General features: G+C 57.4%; 1 protein-coding gene across 1 annotated transcript in view; it reads right to left on the reverse strand.

The window, feature by feature from the left end:
- Positions 1–1075: 1075 nt before the first annotated feature.
- Positions 1076–14523, reverse strand: part of TTYH2 (tweety family member 2) — a 36142-nt gene continuing 22694 nt past the window's right edge. Inside the window, exons 6-14 of the mRNA XM_028112796.2 lie at positions 14209–14281; positions 9772–9841; positions 9455–9510; positions 9085–9177; positions 8760–8852; positions 7025–7167; positions 6160–6345; positions 5632–5710; positions 1076–1230 (exon numbers count right to left, since the gene is read on the reverse strand). Coding sequence (XP_027968597.1) covers positions 1150–1230; positions 5632–5710; positions 6160–6345; positions 7025–7167; positions 8760–8852; positions 9085–9177; positions 9455–9510; positions 9772–9841; positions 14209–14281 — 874 coding nt within the window. The 3' untranslated portion in view covers positions 1076–1149. The remainder of the gene's footprint in view (positions 1231–5631; positions 5711–6159; positions 6346–7024; positions 7168–8759; positions 8853–9084; positions 9178–9454; positions 9511–9771; positions 9842–14208; positions 14282–14523) is intronic.

Consider the following 14523-nt stretch of genomic DNA (forward strand, 5'->3'; position numbering starts at 1 on the left):
GTGTTGTGCATTCTGAGTTGACAGGAGATAAGAAGCACCAGAGACCCGAACCCTGGATCCTCAGCAGGCAGGATGGTGGGTCACTATTTCCTCCTGGCCAACAAGCTCCTGCTCACTGAGCGCGTGCAGCTCAGGGGCCCAGGACAAGGGGATGGGTACAGGGTTGGGGGGATGAGGGAAGAGGCCTCTCTCAGGTCAAGACATGACCCCCCCCCCCTTTGCTAAAACCTTTAAGACAAACTTGCTTGCAGACAAAAGGGAGGGACAGTTCACCTGGGCAGTACCCAGACCAGGGGAGTGTGTTCAGTTGTCCCTCTTAGCTTCTTTTCTGTCTTAAAGGGCCTCCCTCCTTGAATGGGATGAACCCACATCCCCATCAAGCAGCAACTCGGGACCACAGGTCTCACTGACCGGTTCTTTGTTTAAAAATCCTCTCTTCCTCCAGATCCTCAAAGAACTGGCTGATGCCAGCAAAATCTGCAGAAGAATGGGATACAACCCAGGGGGAAGGCATGAGCCCCAAATCTCTTGTAAAAACTGAATGTGCTCTGAGTTTCAATTCTTTGGATAATCAAAATATTTAAAACACTTGGCGGGGGGGGGGGGGAAGAGTTAGTGTTGCTTTCAAAGTGTCTATTAATACCTGAGACTGTCCCTATCTGTAGTGAACCAACTCACAGCATCGATTCTGGGATGGAGGAGAGGCCGTGGAGAGTGGCAGAAGGCGGGTGGACCATGGTGGCTGTCACCCACATTTCCGCCGGGTCTCCCTGCGGAAAGCCTGCCGGGGATGCAGCTGGGGCCTGCCCCCCAGCCCTGGGGCCACCCCCTGCACGGCTCTCCAACACCTTCAACATGGCCGAGCACCCAGGGGCACTGCCGGTGTGGACAGGAGAGCAGAAGAGGGAGAGGCTGTTCCGAGTCATGGGTCTTGGCTGCCTGGGCTTTGGGTCAGGAATCTCAGCCGAGCTCTGGCGGATTCTCCCTGAATCGCGGATGCTCCGCTGCAGACACAGCAGCCTGCCAATCCCGTAGCCCTGCACCCAGCCTCCAGGCGCCTTTGGTTTCTATTAAAGAAACACAGCTTGTGCCAGTGTTCATTAAAAACCAAAACGGATCAAGGAGGCAGGAACCTCTGCAGAAAGTGTGTTAGGCTGGAAACTCATTCCCGTAGTGTCTCGGGTGCTCATCCGCCACGGACAGGTAGGTGGCCCTCATGCTGGGAGAATACTGTGGGAGAGAGGAGGAGTACAGTCAGAACAGGGTCACACGGTACAGTTAAACCAGACGCTGTGCTCGCAAAGGTGTGGGAGCTTCTTGGGGAGTATGAGCGGGGCCAGTCTTTGTCACAGGCATTGTGGGGACACTAGAGTGCTTGGGCAGCCTTCGTTGTTGGCGATGCCCCCAGTCCTGGGGCCATCAGGACGCCTGGCTCCCAGCCTCAAATGCAAGACGCACACACAGACCAGTCACCCTCCCCCTGCCACGGCTGCTATGTCCACCCCAGGGCACACCACTGCCACCAGGGACAGCAGCAGGGCACACCAAGGCACTGGGGAGCCTGCCTAGTGGGTAGGTTGACAGCACAGGCCCCTAGATTCAGAGATCCATGTTCAAATCCCAGTTATGCATCTTACTCAACCCATGACCTTGGCTAAGGCTCTCCAATCTCTGCGAGCCTCAGTTCCCCCATCCTTGAAAGGGACCCAAGAGCCGTCAGCAGTTACAGTGGGAGAATGGGTTGAATACTATCAGACAGGCAAGACCCCTCACACGGCGGTTGTGACATTACAAACTTGGCTGCACATTACAAACACCTGGGAGTCTAAAAAAAAAAAAAAAAAAAATCCTGACGCCCGGGCCATACCCACCAGTATTTTTTTTACTGAGGTAAAATCCACATCACATAAAATTCAGCATCTTAAGGGGCCACCAGCAATTTTTTTTTAAGCTCTTCCAAATGCAACCAAGTCGGAGAAGCAGTGAGCTGACGCAAAGTAAATTCTCAACAGACGTTAACTAGTTGCTACTCTGAAGCAGGAAGACGGGACTCCCCACATTACCACTCTTCATATTCCAGGACCTGCTTCTGCGTTTCTTTCTTTTTCTTTTTTTTTTTTTTAAAGAAGATTTTAATTTATTTGACAGAGAGCGAGAGAGCACAAGCAGTAGAGGGAGGGAGAAGCAGGCTCCACACCGAGCAGGGAGCCCGATGCGGGGCTCGATCCCAGGACCCTGGGATCATGACCTGAGCCGAAGGCAGATGCTTAACCATCTGAGCCACCCAGGTGCCCCTGCTTCTACATTTCAAACGGGCTCCAGATGCTGCCGGTCTGCTGACTTGGAATGGCAGCGTTCAGTATCTCCCGGCCCCAGGGGTTCAGGTCCGGGCCGTTCACACCAGAGGGGGAACATGTGCTCCCAGCTGGTGGGAGCTTCGGGGTGGAGGTGGGTGCTAAACTCTAACCCAGCAGTTCTTAACCAGAGGTGATTTTGTCCCCCAGGGACATTTGGCAATGTCTGAAGGCATTTTTGGTTATCACAACTGGGGGGTAGGGAGGGGAGAGTTACCAGTATCAAGGGGGTAGAGGCCAGGGATACAGCTAAACATCCCACGGTGCCCAGGAGAGCCCCCTCTTCCAGAATGACCTGGCCCAACAATAGTGTGGAGGGTGAGGAAGCCTGCGTCAGACCCGAGGTTCTCCGCGGGGCTTCCCAGACCAGCAGCCTCAGCTTTACTGTGAACACGTTAGAAATGCAAATCCCCCACCCAGTCAGAAAGATGGGGGAGGGGTAGCAGGCGTCTGTGTTCCAACAAGTCCTCCAGGCGATTCTGATGCACACCCGCGTGTGAGCATCTCCTTGAAGCACTATTTCCCAAACTTCCTTGATGAAGGAGGATCCCCTGTCTGCTCGATACACTGAACTTCCCAGGCGCCTTCCTGGGATCGTCCACTTCAGGGGTCTGTAGTGAAGTCCCGGTATTGGTATTTTTAACAATTGTCTGGGTCATTTTTGTCCGTCAAGTCTAGGACATGGTGCCTGAGAGGGCACAGGGATTCCTCGAAGGTAGAGCTGGGCGAAGGCATGTTTCCAGCCAATGGGACAGGCCATCCATTCCGACTGCCTTGCGTGCTATCACCCCCCATGGTGAAATCCCCGTCTGTTCCAGAGATGGGGCTGGCAGAGGGAGCGATCCATCCAAACGTCACACTTGCCTTCACCCAGTACAGAGCAGGTGCAGGGGGAGGATGGGGAGCGGCCAGCCGTGCTGTCTATCGGGGCCTCATGCTGGGGGTTCCTTGGTAAGCAGCCACCTGCCAATGCCTCTTCTGGCCCCTTGCAAGGCAGGAGGTTGGGGGGGGGGGTCCGCCCTGGGGCAGGTAGAGCTGGGTGGGGCAGGGCAGCCAACTTGGCCAAAGCAGTGAGAGTCCCTGGACAGGTCTTAACTCCAGGGGGAAAGTGACCTCTGTCCTTGAGCCTCTCAAACAAAGTCAGCTCTTGATGATCTCTGCTAATGGCAAGGAAAGTGGCCTGGGTCTTTCAAAACAGAAGGTAATCCCCAGACCATTTTTATTTGGCATCACAGTGCACAGAGTCATTCTTCATTCACAGCAGCAGATTTCCCCCTCATTACGTTTTGCTCAGATTATTATTAAAATCAATCTGCATTCCTGGGTCTATAGCAGCTGGGGGGAGGAAAAGGGGCCCAGGAGGCTTCTGGGTAGAGAAAGCTGGGTTGGGATTTAAGAGGTGCCTACTCGGAATATTGGCTCTGACCAGCCCTCTGTCCCTTCCTGAGGACCCCAGGAAGCGAGGGCTAGGCCTGGGTCTAGGACTGTGCGTAAAAGGATAGCAGGTGAGGCGCTCTGGGTGGAAAGAGCAAGGTGGGGTCATGGCAGGAAAGATGGGGGACTTGTCAACCATGGCGCTGTGGACATTTGGGGCTGGATCATTCTTTGTGGTCGGGCTGTCCTGTGTGCGGTAAGATGCTGAGCAGCGTTCCTGGCCCCCGCCCACTAGATGCCCGTAGCACCTGCCCCCCAGTTGTGACAACCAAAAATGCCTATAGACAGGCTAAGTGTCATCTGGGGGCAAAAGTACCCTTGAGTAAGAACCTCACTCAAAGGTGTGGCTCAAGTGCCACCTGCTGCACAGGACCTCCTCTGACCCCACAGCGCAGCAGGGACAGTTCCCCCCTCCAGGTCCCAAAGCACTTATTACAGGAGCCACTTTCTTGAGCACCCCCCCCCAGCCCCCGCCCCTGCCCCGGCAGGTTGCGCCCTTGCTGAAGACGGGGGCTAGGTCTCCGCCTTTCCCCAGGAGCACCATCTGTGTTTGGGGCTGACTCACTGGATGTGCCTGCCTGGTTCTCAGGGCCCAGGCATGTGTCACCGACCCCGTGTCCTGGAGTCCCCAGTGCTTCTAGTTCAGCAGCAGGATGGCCCCTTCCAAAGCCCTGAATTCAAACGCTTTTTCCAGCCAGGGGGAAGCAGGGGCGCCCTCCCCGACAGATGCTTGGCTCCAGAACTCTGCTGCGTACCCATCCCCATCGCAGACTTCTGACCTTGTTTTTCACCCCCCCCATGTCCATTTCATATAAATAGTGTAGCTTGTGGAGAAGGCAGGTGGAAGAAGGGGGTAAAATAAGCAGCTCCCTCTTAGAGCACCTGCGCCCCTCCCCACATTTACAGTGACCGAGATTCCAACGCTCGCCATCATCATGAGGTGTGTGCTGTCACCACCCCCATTCCACAGGTGGGAAAACCGAGGCACACAGATGTGAAGTGCTTGTCCAAGGTCACAGAGGTCATAAGCCATGAGCTGGGTGTGAACCCAGTCATTTGGCACAGGAGGCTGTGTCCTTGAACTCCACAGTTTACTGTCTCTACTTGCAGCAATGTCCTCTGGGAGAGGACAGAGCCTTTTCTCTCCAATGCGACCTCCTCACGCCACCGGCTCCTGCCCTGACACAGCGTCTCGGTTCCCTGGCTGGAGGCGGGCGTGGGCACGTTCCTAGCGATGGCAAGAGCTGAGCGGGTTTGAGGAAGGCTCGTCTCCCAGCCACCACTGAGGCTCCAGTGCGAAGCCCAGGGAGAAGGGGTTAACACCAATGAAAACCGAACAACTTCCCTGGAGCAAAAAGGGATGCTCTCCCTTCTAAGATTATTTCCTTTAGCAAACTCATCACTGTAAACAATTCCTCGGTCCCTTTGAGATGTATATAAACCTTTTTAAAGGCGAAATCGGGCTCTGCCAGCTTTACAATCCAGGAATGTTCTTGTAAGGGTCTGGGAGGCATCTCTTTGGAAGGGAGGCATCAAGGAGGACTGCCCCCATCACTGTGGCAATTGGGGACACCCTAATTAGCACGGACTTAGGATGGCCTGGTGTGACAAAGGTGCTGAGTCTTCCTTGGGGACAGGCGAGCCCTGGGGTGAGCTTTCTGTCTCCGCAATGCCTTTAGCGGACTGCCTGTGACACGCGTGGCAGTCTGGTCCAGTAATAGGACCGTATCATTTTTTTCTACCTTTGTGGAGGGGATTCACTGGATCGGCAGGAGGTCTTATCTTTTTAATCATTCCTCTACAAGGGCCACAGCTGTGATTTTGCCCGGAGAGCCCAGGTTACCGTGGGAGGAGGGGAGCCTCTTCCGATGAGGGGCACGTTCTCGTAGCGTGGGTTCCCGCCGAAGAGCATGGCCTGGTTCCTGCGGGGGCAGAGGGGAGAGCTCAGGAGGGGGAAGCGTGGGGGTGGGGGCGGGGGTACCCGGGTTTCTACAGGAGGGGCCCGTGGGTGTGCATGTGCGAGCAGGGGGATGCGAACGGACCACGGGAGGGAGCTGAGCAGGAATATCAGGGAAAGAGTGCTCGGGGAGGCCCAGGGGAGAGGCAGCGGTTGGGGCGCCAGGCGCCAGGAGCAGCGGAGCAGCGTGGCCTGGAGAAATGCAGCTCCTGGGCCCTGCAATCTGCTCGGAGGGTCTGTGGCTGTGCTGGGGGGGCCGCTGCTGGCCTTTGGTGTCTTCCTCCCATCCCGGCCCCCCGGACCCAAAGGGGCTGTCCTCAAATCTAGCTCCCCGAGGGCTAGGTGGGGCGGCGCTGCCCCGGCCGCCATGTGCGGGGGCAGGTTGGGGGGAGGCCCGGGGAGCCCCCGCCGTACATGTACTCCGAGACCGGGGCATTGGAGATGGTCTGAGCGGGGGGCTGCAGGCTGGTTTGGCTGCCCAGGCCGCTGCTGTAGCTGCAGAAGCTGCGGAGCTGCCCCCGGGGCGGGTTGTGGGCAGCGATGCGTCGGGCCTGGGGGTTGAAAGGGTCGTCACTGTCGATGTCATCATAGTCTCTGTCCCTAGAACAACACACAGGACACAGCCGGCTGTGAGGGCCGAGGCTTGGAGGCCGCGCAATCCTGGCCTGTTTCCCAGTCTTTGCTCCCAGGACTCTTCTCTGGCCACGTGTCCCCTTCAGGTTCCTGTAAAACACGGTCCTCTGCCCTGCCTCACACAGATCACTCCACCAGTTCCCAACTCATGCTCACCTCCTCCAGGCAGCCCACCATGCTGACCCCGTCAAACGGACCCTCCCTGCTCTGCTTCCTTTTGTCGGATCTGTCCATAGGCACTGAAATACCATCTCATCTCTACCTCCTCAATGAGAGTGTAGGTGTCCCGCTAACAGTGTTATTGTCTATCCTTCTTGGTATTCTGGGGGTGCCCCTCCAGCACCCAGAGCCCTCATTATCTCATACCTCAAAGTCCTACAGAGGAAGAGAGGACAAGCAAGGGATGCCAGTTTGCGGTATGACACTGTCACCATCCTCAGCAACGCTCCTGCCCCGACCCCTGGGAACCTCCTTTTGGGAGTCTGTCTGGACTCTCAGGGATGCTTCTGCAGCAATCCAGCCAGCCTGTTGGGGCTGAATGCCCGGGCCCCCTGCTGCCATCGTTTCTCCCGGATTATCAGCTCCAGGCTCAGTCTCAGAGCAGAGGTTCCTGCATGCTCCCCCAGGAAGCCCCCGGGCAGCCCACCTGGTAGTAAAGTGCTTCCAGGCCCTTGGCCCAGCGCAGATCATGGTGGAGAAGGCCAGGGCAGCCAGGAGGGAGAAGAGGCCGAGGTACAGCAAGCCCTCGATGCCATCATAGCAGATACCAGCAAGGGCGTCCAGGTAGTCCTGCAGGAGGAAGAGGGACACGTAGCTGGAAGGCAGGTCGGGGCACAGCCTGGGGTCTGAGCGGGTCTCAGTCAGCCCGTCTTCCTGAGCCTGGGCCTGGGATCGCCTACCTTTCCCCGTCCCTGGCACTTTGTACAGCCTGTTAGGGGTCCACACCCTGGGGCCCAACAGAAGGGGCTTCTTGGGTTCACTCCATAAGCAGGTGCTGACCACCTACTGCGTGCTAGGCACGCGAGGGTCAGCTCTGAGCGAGACAGACACAGCTGCAGGGTTGGGGGGCCAGGAGACAGGGGACATTTAATCTAAGACCAGCATGGCAAGAAGGAGTGAATTGTGCCTTGGGCAGATGAAGGAAGGGGACAAGCAGGGCATGTTCAGGAGAGAAAAAAGGCCAGCAGGAGACAGGATGGAGTGGTATCAGGTCATGCTAGGCCTTGCAGGCACGTGAGGAGTTTGCATTTGATCAGAAGGTGGTGAGATGTGATGGAAGGGATGTGACCCAACTCACTTCTACAAAGATCACTGTGGTTGCTGTGAATGAAAGGTCATGGGAGGTTAAGGGGGCGAGAGAGAAGGAGGGGGCAGTCAGGAGGCCACGGCTGTCACCTAGGGGAGCAGGGTGGTGCTTGGATCATGGCGAAAGTGGGGAAGGAGAGAGAAGTGGATGGATTCAGGATACATTTGAGAGTCTAGATGCTAGGACTTGCTGAGGGATTGGATGTGGGTGGTGTGGGAGGGAGAGAGAGTACATGTTCTCGGCTGCTCTGAAGTCAGACTGCCAGGGTCCAAAGCCAAGCCCTTGACTTGAGGGCTCTGGAAACTTCAGTGAACTACTTTATAGATCTATAGATATATACATATATAAATGTCTATCAATCGTCTATCTATCTATCGTCTATCCATCCACACATGCACAGTTTCCTTACCTATAAAATTGCCCATGAAATAACATGTATTTCACGATAATAACTGTGACAACTAATGATATGATGGATACAAACTGCACAGGACAAGGGTGAGCACTTGTTCTCAACAAATGGCAGCCGGGATCATCATATGACCCTTCATGCTAGATCCGCATGGGACATGAGAAGTGTCCACACTCACTGGCTTACTGCTTGGGGGGACGGGGGGGCGCACATACTCCCAGAATGTTCCCTGCATTTGAGGCTGTCTGGTATTCCAAGTTCTTGGAAAGGTGACCCTGGCAATGAGCAGGGGATGTCCACTTGCAGCCAGGGAGATGGATGGGTTGACCAGATGGCTGGGAGTCTGGACACTGGAGAATAGCCTTTCTCATGTAGGTCAGGATCCCCCAACGTTCTAGAGCTAACCGATCCAATCCTCCTACCCCCATCCCCTGGAACCTTTCACTGACTCTCCCTGTCTTAGCTACTTGGGAGAATCAAGAAGCCAGATACCCTTCTGCCTTCCTGTTGTTGTTTGGCTTCTACGCCATTCTGGGGCCTGCCGGGAGCCCCGATAATCACTCTCCTCGACCCTACTGGCTGCTCTCTGGGAAAATGTGGCCTGCGGGGGTACCCGCCTCCCCCCTGCCCCGTCCTGCTTGCCAGCCAGGCCCACCCCGGCACCTTATGCAGCCCTCGGCAATCCAGCATGGCCGTCAGCTGGTGGAGGCTGGACTCCGATGAGTTCAGCAGGAGCTGGATTCCGAGCAGGTCCTTCTGAAGCAGGAAGAGGCAAACACGCAGAGAGGCAGACAGTGAGCAGTGGGCTTGTTGTAGCTAAAACCACAGGCAGCAGCGTGTGCAGGGGCCCGGGAGCGCGCCCCACAGCCCGGTTCTGCGAAGCCCCGGGGGCTCAGGAGGGGCGAGATGAGGGCAGGGAGAGGGTTGTCCGGGTCCAGATGGGCCATCCCCTCTTCCAGCACAGATGCTGTGGGAGGCAGCGCCTTACCTCGGCCGTGGGGAAGAGGGGCATGGCGAACTGCAGCAGGCCGGCCACCTGGATCTGCATGGTGGTGAGCGAGCGCTGGAAGACGGTCAGTGCCTGGCCAGGAGAGACCACAGCCCCGCCCTGAGGCTCCGCTTCCCGGGAGCCGCTCCCCCTGCAGCCCCGCCCGATTCCCACCCTGCCCAGCATCCCTCAGGCTTTCTGAGAGCCGCACAGTCTTCTTGCTTCCTGCTACTCCAAGTGGGGTCCCCGGACTAGCAGCGTGGGCCTCACAATGAAGGGAAAAGCACCCAGCCAGCCACCTACAGGTGCAGGGGCTTCAGGTCCAGAGGGGGCGAGCTGACAGAGGGGGCTGTGGGCAGGGTGGGCGTACCTGCTGGAAGGGGCTGCTTCTGCTCTGACTGCAGTATAGGTAGTAACGGGTCACCTCTGCAAGGCAAAGACATCGGCATCAGGCGAGAGCTGACCAGTGACCAGGCCCTCACCGTCCTCAGTGGCCTGGTCAGTCCCCAAACTCCCCAAGGAGGGCACTTCTAACAAATGGCCCGGAGGTCCAGCTGGACCAAAAGTGTGGGGGGCTGGGGGTGGGGAGGGGTTAGGTGACGACAGGGCTGAAAGGTCCGGCCGGCCATGGGCCTGGTCTGAGTATCCGGAGTGGCTCCGACAGCAGAGGCCCCGAGGGTTCATTACCTGTGCGGATCTGGCCCTCTGTGATGTTCAGGATGAAGGTGTCGGGAGCTGAGCAGAAGTCACTGGTGCCCTGAGCCAGGGAGAGATGGGGAGGGGTGGAAGAAAGTTCTAACACCAGGGCCCTGGGTGGAGCCAGTACCCTCAGGCCCAGCTGCTTAGACCCCTCCGCTCAGTCCTCCCTGGGCACAAATCTTGGCCCTGCCCCTTCCTAGCTCTCCTAGCTCTGTCACTTTGCACAAGTGACTTACTCTTTCTGTGTCTCAGTTGCCTCATTTATAGCATGGAGAGAAAAATGCTACCTACCTTGTGAATTAACCTACGTAAAACACCCAGAAGGGTGACTGGCGGAGGGCAGGCTCTCCGCAGCGTTGGCTCTTTACTCTATTTCTGAATGCTGCTTCTGGGACCAACCTCAGGGGCCCGAGCACCCGCACCATGCATGTCGGGGAGTTACTGCACCACGGCCTTCGTTCATCTCGGTTGTATTTTTGGCCTTCCTGTTATCAAGCCCCACGTGCTTTTGAGGTGCTGATCTATGAAGCATCCCCCAGACTCTCTTCCTAAAGAATTATGTTAGGGGTCCCTGGGTGGCTCAGTCAGTTAAGCATCTGCCTTCGGCTCAGGTCATGATCCTAGGGTCCTGGGATCGAGCCCCGCATCGGGCTCCCTGCTCAGTGGGGAGCCTGCTTCCTCCTCTCCCACTCCCCTTGCTTGTGCTCTCGCTCTCTGACAAATGAATAAATAAAATATTAAAAAAAAAACCCACCACCAACAACGAAAGAATTATGTTGGCATTGAATCCATCTCTGAGCCTGTGGGTACGGGTCCTGTTCCGGATGAGATGGGGGGCTGGCAGTTAGGGGACACAGGCTCCAGGCTCTGCCACTGAGGAGCGGAGGGGCCTGGACCCCACAGCATGGCCTGGAGAGGTGACAGCTAAGGGCCTATGGGCTGTGTGGGAGCAGAAGCCAGCCCTGGGACTGGTGGCAGCAAGGACCCATCCTCTGAGCCAGGCCCTTCTCAGGTTCAGCCTGGGGGTACAGTGGGGCCACCGGGTAAAGGAGGCCTCCCATCTTTCAGAAGAGTCAGGGGAAACTCTGGTGCTCCGACTCATTCCTAGGGGGCCCCTCCCCAGGGCTCTGCACTGCTGGTGCCCTGTCCGCTTTCAGGAGTGGCGGCCTCAGGCTCCACGCTGGAGCTGCATGCATTCATTCTGAGTCGATCAGTATTTATTTAGCACCTACTGGATGCCATGTGCCATTCTAGGCATGAGATACAGGTGTGAGCTGTATCATGGTACTTATGGTCTAGAACATGTGTGTATAGGGGGGTTGGGGAATAAGACGCCCCTCTAGGCCCGGAGCTCCCAGAGCCACGTTTGTATACACATGCGTGCACATACACATGCACACACACAACCACAAGCTCAGGACCCTGGGAGAATTGCTCTATATGCACATCACTAACATACATCACTCAGACTGATTCATTACCATAAATCAGAGCCACAGGACCAGCAGCCCTACTCCTGTCGCTGGAGTGGTGAAAAGGGAGGAGCCAGATCTGAGTGGGGGGATGGGAGGCCTTGGGAAAAATAAAGAGGGAGGCCACCATCTTGGCCTGGGTCCCAAAAAGTTTGGGATCCAAAGAGGGACAGGAGGCCCCTGTCAGAGAGGCTCCCCCGGGGATGTGGCCTCCCACCCCACTCAGGCCAGGTCTGCCCTTCAGCCCCTTCAGTGAGGATCCAACTTTCTCTCCCTGTCCGTGTAGACAATATAATGGCCCCGGTGTCCATTACTCACACAGTGGGGGTGGGCATGGGGGAAGAGGCGGGGGGCAGTGAGCGCAGGCAGAGAAGCCCAGTGTCCAGCCCAGCTGAGGCGGCTCCAGGGAGCAGGTGACTGTCCGAAGGCGTACCCCTGTGGCCCTCACACAACGACATAAACACATGGCAAACCAATGAGGTTACTGCTCATTGGACATTTCCTATATGCCTCCTGGGAGTTACCCGCCCCACGGGATCCATTAACAGTCCTCTGGGGCAAGCGCTACACTTCTCCCCATCTCACACTCGAGGAAACTGAGGTCTGGAGAGCTTCAGAACGTTTCCAGGGGCCCCCCGTTGGGAAGGGGCAAGGTGGGGGGACATGGACCAGGCAGGAGGTTCCAGAGGCCACCCTTCTACTCCCCACCCGGACTCAGTGAGGTGGGCCCGGCCTCCCCCTTGGGGGCTGGATTTGCAGGGCGTACTCTGCTCAGTTGCCCCAGGGTGTCTGGATGACCCCCCCCCATCCCCAGCCTCCATGGCCCCCTTCTTTCTTTTCTGGTGCTTTCTCTCCTCTCTGCCCTCAGCCCCTCACCCTCTCAGGGCGGTCAAGCGGGTAGGCAGCACGGCTGGGGTGGCCAAAGCCCAGAGCTCAGCTCCCTAAACTCCCACTCGGAGCAGAGCTCCTTCCTCGAGGAGGTCCTCTCTCAGGGACAGGGAAGGGATGGGGAGGGAGGGGCTCCGCATCTGTCCTTGGGGCCCCACAGAGGCTGAAAGACAGCAGGCCTCCCAGGGCAGGGGCAGCAGGACCATACAAAAGCTCCCACAATGGCCTGTGCCGGCCTGCTTCCCGCCCCGCTTGCTCGTCCTCACCCCGCTTCCCATTAAAATGCAGCCTGGTCCGTGGCCCCCTCAAAGGCGCATTCAGCTCCCTCACAGCCCTCTCTCACACAGCCCTGACTCAACAATTAGGGAAATGGCCTTCCTTGCCAGCACTGGCAGCCCAGGGCGCCCAGCTGGGAGATTAACTCGCCCCCGGTCTCCCTGAACACTGAAGCCAGGGGAGAGGGAGAAGCCCCCCCTGGGAGGGAGCCGGCTCCCAAAGGGCAGCTCAAGGCAGCAAGCTGGAAGCCTCCCCTGCTTCCAGAAGGCAGAGGCTGCGCAAGGTGCAGGAGAGCCCCCCTGGAAAGCTTGCCTTGTGCAGGCTTCCCTGTGCTTACACTCGTCCCCAGAGGAGAGGCTGTTGGCCAGGCAGCTGTGCATGTAACTCTGGCCAGCAGCCGCTCCCTTGGGACTATGTACCCGCTCAGCTCCTGATGACATCAGGATGCTTTGCAGCATGACCTGGGCCCTCCTAACCTGCCCTTCCCTGCATCTGGTGGGGCCTCAGCCCTTGGGACAAAGGCTCATGCCTGGCTAATTCTCCCTCGTGCCCCAAGTGGACACCGCGCGGTGGGCGGAAGGAACAGGAGACACCCACCCCGTCTCCCTCTCGGACAAGCTCTACCAAAACCTGCTGTGAGCCAAGCAGCACTAGGGTCCGTTCATTCTGTGGGCACCATGGAGGCAGACTGCCCTGGGCCAGAGTGACTAGCCAGCCCCCAAGTCCCTGGGCAAGGTGTGAGTTTGGGGAGAGGGCTTCAGGTAGAGTCCTTGTTCGTTCTTTTATACCCAGGTAGCTAAGGCAGCACAGATGCAGGCCATGGGCTTACTTTGTGGCCCCTGAATTAGGCAGGGGTTCCCTGAAATCTCCTGGTAAATCTTGACCTCCCCCTTACACACACACACACACACACACACACTCTCACTCACACACATGCAGCATGCTCCTCTCTGGTATCCATTCACACAGGGTCACAGTGAGCTGCCTACAAGCATTTCTTCTGCAGCCTGAGACTATGTCAAGAGCGAACTTCATGTCCTCCTGGTTTCTGCATCCTTGGACACCTGACGTGGCTGAGAGCCACAGAGCCAGTCAGCTGAATGAATGACCTGTGCAGCGCTTCGCCTGAGTGTTAGGTCTATTGACGACCAAACATACCTACATAGGGAGCTCCCGCCGCCTTGTGTGTGTGTGTGTGTGTGTGTGTGTGTGTGTGTGTGTGTGTGTGTGTTTTAAAAACATTCTGGGGCACCACATCCAGAAACATACACCCTTGTGTTTCAGGCCGTGTGTGTGAGTCCAAGGCAATGGGACGGAAGGCAAGCTAAACACCACATTCCACATTCCAATGTCCAGGGAAGCTGGCCAAAGAGGGCGCTTTGGAAGCCCAAGGCTTCTCCGGCCTGAAGTTTAGACCCCACCCATCCGCATCAGACCCAGCTAGTTCTTCACACCCAGAGATCTCACCTGGCCATCCAAGCTTGGGCTTACAGGCAGTGGCTGGGAATGGGCCAATGGGGTGGGAAAGGGATCAGTCGTCTTATCTTGGCTTTGCCCCTAAATACCTCATGATCTTGGGTAAGCCTCTTCCTTTCTCTGGGCCTCTGTCCCCATAGGAAGGGCAAAGGGGCTGGTGTGGATGGTCCAAGCCCTCTCAGTTCTGAGATTCTAGGTTAGGGACAGAGACCAGAAGCTGGCCCTGCCTTGGGGGCTCTGGACAGGACACATCAATGTGCCACCGGACAGACGGTCCTGGTCAGACCACCCCCCATGCCCACCCCCAACTCACCACTGCTGCAGCGCTGTCAGCAGCCAGAGACGTCCAGCTGAGGAACAGGCCCAGCACCCCACAGCACAGCATCCTAGGAGAGAGGCATGGCCCGTGGGATCCAGGTGCGGGCTGGCAGGGGGCAGCCCTGTGAGGGCTGTCACCCCACCAGCCTCCAGTGCCCTTCCTCCGAGCCACCAGCCTGTCCCCCCTGTGGCCCGAGACTCTTGCAGTGGCCCCTAATAACAGCCTGCTGATTGCTGGGCGAGAGCTATGGAGCCCAGCGCCTGCAGCGTAGGTCCCTGGGCCGAAGAGACACAGCCATGAGGCCACAGG

This window comes from Eumetopias jubatus, unplaced genomic scaffold (assembly GCF_037043125.1).
Source record: "Eumetopias jubatus isolate StellerSeaLion01/CBP00866 unplaced genomic scaffold, mEumJub1_p1.0 scaffold_10, whole genome shotgun sequence".
Lineage (NCBI taxonomy): Eukaryota > Metazoa > Chordata > Mammalia > Carnivora > Otariidae > Eumetopias > Eumetopias jubatus.